The sequence below is a fragment of the Theobroma cacao genome, chromosome 8, assembly GCF_000208745.1.
Source record: "Theobroma cacao cultivar B97-61/B2 chromosome 8, Criollo_cocoa_genome_V2, whole genome shotgun sequence".
Lineage (NCBI taxonomy): Eukaryota > Viridiplantae > Streptophyta > Magnoliopsida > Malvales > Malvaceae > Theobroma > Theobroma cacao.
Window position 1 is genome coordinate 7,130,304 of NC_030857.1, and position 3,877 is coordinate 7,134,180.

A 3,877-nucleotide genomic window follows, 5' to 3' on the forward strand; every position below is an offset into this window, starting at 1 on the left:
AAAAATCTAAGAAACAATGTATAATAATATAAATGAATTATACTAGTAATAGTGCCAACTTATTGATTCATCCATTTGCAGTGAAACCAAATAAAAAAGATAGTGGCAATCCACCCAAATCTTGTATTGATCCAAGCATCACGGACGTGCTTCACATTATTGATGGTCTAAGATAGATTGGCAGCAATTTGCTCTGGCGATAAGCTGAGTAAATGAATAATGAAGAAGAAAGATTAGTATTACTTTAATTAGATTGTGTTCTTATTATTAATCCATTTCCCTGGAAAAGATAAGGTTTTAGTAGTTGCAAATTTGCAGTTCAAGTTTCCTTTTATATTTAATTAATTAATTTAAAAGGTTTTCTCTCTCCACCATTATCAGCAAAATCATAGGAATTGACTTTTTTAATATTTCATAACTTAATTTATACTATTCAAGAATGATGCTAGGCAACTTCCGATTTGGTGATCTGCAAGTCTGTGTTTAGGCTTTTGTGAGTTCAGTTGTATTTGATAAATTGTCAGCTCTGTGCTCAATTTGGAATGCTTCTCCTTTTAGTTATCTAATGAGCATATTTTCCTCTCAAAAAAAAAAAAAAAAGAATTGTAAAATTAGGTTTCAATTTCTTTCTCCTCTTAACCCTTTCTTTTAAACAAAGACATGCATCAAATTGTAAAAACTAAAAAATTGATATTTTAGCAAGAGGCTACTACCATCGGCAAGCAGGAATCTTGAATGACTTGATTTCGTAGGGCTGCCACCAACCAACTTTTCTATGGCGTCGCATGTGGTTGGGCTATAATTCCACTATAAAATATAATCAATGCTAATAGATATCTTCTATATTCTACCCTTCCAAATTCCAATGTCCTCAACGTGAAACCGATATTTATTTATACTAGTAATTAATTTCTTTTGTCTATAAAAGATCTTCACAATGTAGATCAATTTTAACCAGAAGATCACCAAACCCATCTTCTTTTCTTAATATCAATGGAACTCCTATTGCCAAACCCTGCAAACTCACCCCCTCTGACAACTTTAGGCTTCCTGGAGAGAGCTGCCACTGCCTATGGCGACTCCCCTTCCATCATCTACAACAACATTTCATACACGTGGTCTCAAACTCACCGTCGATGTCTCCAGGTGGCATCATCGCTGACTTCCCTTGGCATCCAACGAGGCCAAGTAGTTTCAGTTGTCGCCCCCAACGTTCCCTCCATGTACGAGCTCCAATTCGCCGTCCCCATGTCTGGCGCTGTCCTTAACAACATCAACACTCGCCTTGATGCCAACACCTTGTCCGTACTCTTACAGCACAGCGAATCCAAGCTCGTTTTTGTTGACCACCAGTCTAGTTCTCTTGTTCTTGAGGCAATCTCTTTGTTTCCGAGCAAAACCAAAGCCCCGCATCTTGTCCTCATCGACGATGAAAAGGACTCAGGCAGCAAAAACCCATCATCTTCCGTCGGTTTTCTTGATCATTACGAGGGGATATTAGAAGATGGTGATCCAAAGTTTAAATGGGTCAGGCCTAAGAGTGAATGGGAGCCAATGGTGTTAAACTACACATCGGGTACAACATCTTCTCCCAAAGGTGTGATCCTTAGCCACAGGGGAACTTTCATAATCACCATGGCTACTTTGCTTGATTGGTCAGTTCCCAATCAGCCTGTTTACTTGTGGACCCTACCTATGTTCCATGCTAATGGGTGGAGTCTCCCTTGGGGCATGGCTGCCGTAGGTGGGACCAACATTTGCCTCCGAAAGATTGAACCATCGGTTATTTGTCGCTTGATTGAACAACATGGCGTGACCCACATGTGCGGTGCGCCTGTGGTGCTCAACATGCTATCAAATTCTTCACACCTCGAACCACTGAACCGCCCTGTCCAAATTCTAACAGCCGGTGCACCCCCACCAGCACCCGTGCTAGGGCGGACCGAGTCAATGGGCTTTGTGGTGAGCCACGGTTACGGGTTAACTGAAACAGGAGGAGTCGTTGTGACATGTGCATGGAAAAAGAAATGGAACAAGTTACCATTAACAGAAAGAGCCAGGCTAAAGGCAAGACAGGGAGTTAACTCTGCTGTTTTCACGGAAGTCGACGTCGTTGACCCTGAGACAGGAGAAAGCGTCAAACGCGACGGTAAAACACTTGGCGAGGTTGTTTTACGAGGTGGGTGTGTCATGTTGGGGTACCTCAAAGACCCTGAAGGGACATCCAATTGCATGAGAGAAAATGGTTGGTTTTGCAGTGGAGATGTTGGGGTAATTCACCCTGATGGTTATTTGGAAATCAAGGATCGTTCAAAGGATATTATTATAAGCGGTGGAGAAAATATAAGCAGCCCTGAAATTGAGTCAGTGTTGTATTCGCATCCAGCGGTTAATGAGGCGGCCGTGGTGGCTAGGCCTGATAAGTTTTGGGGTGAGACGCCGTGTGCTTTTGTGAGTTTGAAGAAGAATATTGATGATGAGTTGACTCAGAAACCAAGTGAGAAGGAGATTATGGAGTATTGTAGGGATAAGCTGCCGCATTATATGGCGCCGAAGACGGTGGTGTTTGAGGAAGAGCTTCCCAAGACGTCAACAGGGAAAGTACAGAAGTTTATTCTGAGGGAAATTGCGAAGGCTATGAGTGGAGTTGATGAATCGAGCTGTGCACTCGGTTAGGCACTCCGTAATATTTTTGGTTTCTATTTCATGCATGCACCTATACTTTTATGCATTGTGTTTCTAATTTAATTTTAAAAAATAATGCTTCATTGGTTGTATTAATATCAAAACAAAATTTCTTGAGCACTTTTTTTTTCCCCTACATTTTTTGTGAATAATACAGAGTTTGATTATTGTATTAAGTGTATTGTTGATTCACATTTAACAGCCTTAGCCTAGTTGTCTAATTGCTTGTAATAAATATCAATGGGACTTCCTTTTAGGATAAGTTCTTAACAAATCCTAATTAATAAAGGACTGCTCTTTTACGTTTTTCTTTTTTTTTTTGGTTTTTGCTCTCAAAATCATGTTGTTGATGCTGCACATGAAGCTAATTGTGTGTTTTTCAATACAATCAAGATGATATATTCCCTAAATTATGAATTTGAGTTATTTTCTTATTTTATTCAATTTCTTGAACGCTAGAGCAAGTTGGAACATTTTTCTTTGATCCATGCTCTTCTTGAGGAGTCATGTCAGACACAAATAACTGGTGTTTGCCTTCATATCTCTTATTACTACTTTTATTCATCATTAGTGTTAACTACCATATTGAAATCAAGGAAATACAAAGAAAGAAATAGGAAATTCAAGAGTTTTACTAATTGAAAAAAAGAGAACTTGGTATTGTTTTATGAGTATTAAAAATCAAAGTCTCACAATTTACTAATAGATATTTTTGAGGAAAACATCCAATGGTTAGAGTTTAAGATTTCATATTGGAAGTCTCAGAGTTTGAAATTTGAAACTGAAGAGGTGAGATTTTATAAGATGTGAAAGAAATATCTCTTATTGTGTAAACCAACGTCACATGCACAAGAAAAAAAGCAAATACAATCTACATAACTAGCTTATAATATTTCTAACACTCTCATTGGATAATGCAAGTCCAAAGATAAGATGAATAGTAAATTAAACATATATAAGACAAGAAAATAGTACTATATAGGCAGAGGCGGAGGGAGGAGGGTGGGGGCGGGGTGGGTGGGGGGCTCTAATATTGTTATACCACATGCCATCGCTCATCGCTCACGTTGATGAAACTCCCTTATGGTAAATATCACAAGTATCGAGATTCCAACTCTCTGATAATTCCAGTTATAACCAAAATTAAATATATATATATATATATATATATATATCTATTATTTATTACTTT

At 38.4% G+C, this 3,877-nt stretch overlaps 1 protein-coding gene across 1 annotated transcript; it reads left to right on the plus strand.

Moving 5' to 3' along the window:
* On the plus strand, window positions 844-2,987 carry LOC18592429 (probable acyl-activating enzyme 10). The gene has a single exon (XM_007019181.2). It carries the CDS (start codon window positions 994-996, stop codon window positions 2,674-2,676), a length of 1,683 nt encoding a protein of 560 aa, XP_007019243.2. The 5' UTR covers window positions 844-993; the 3' UTR covers window positions 2,677-2,987.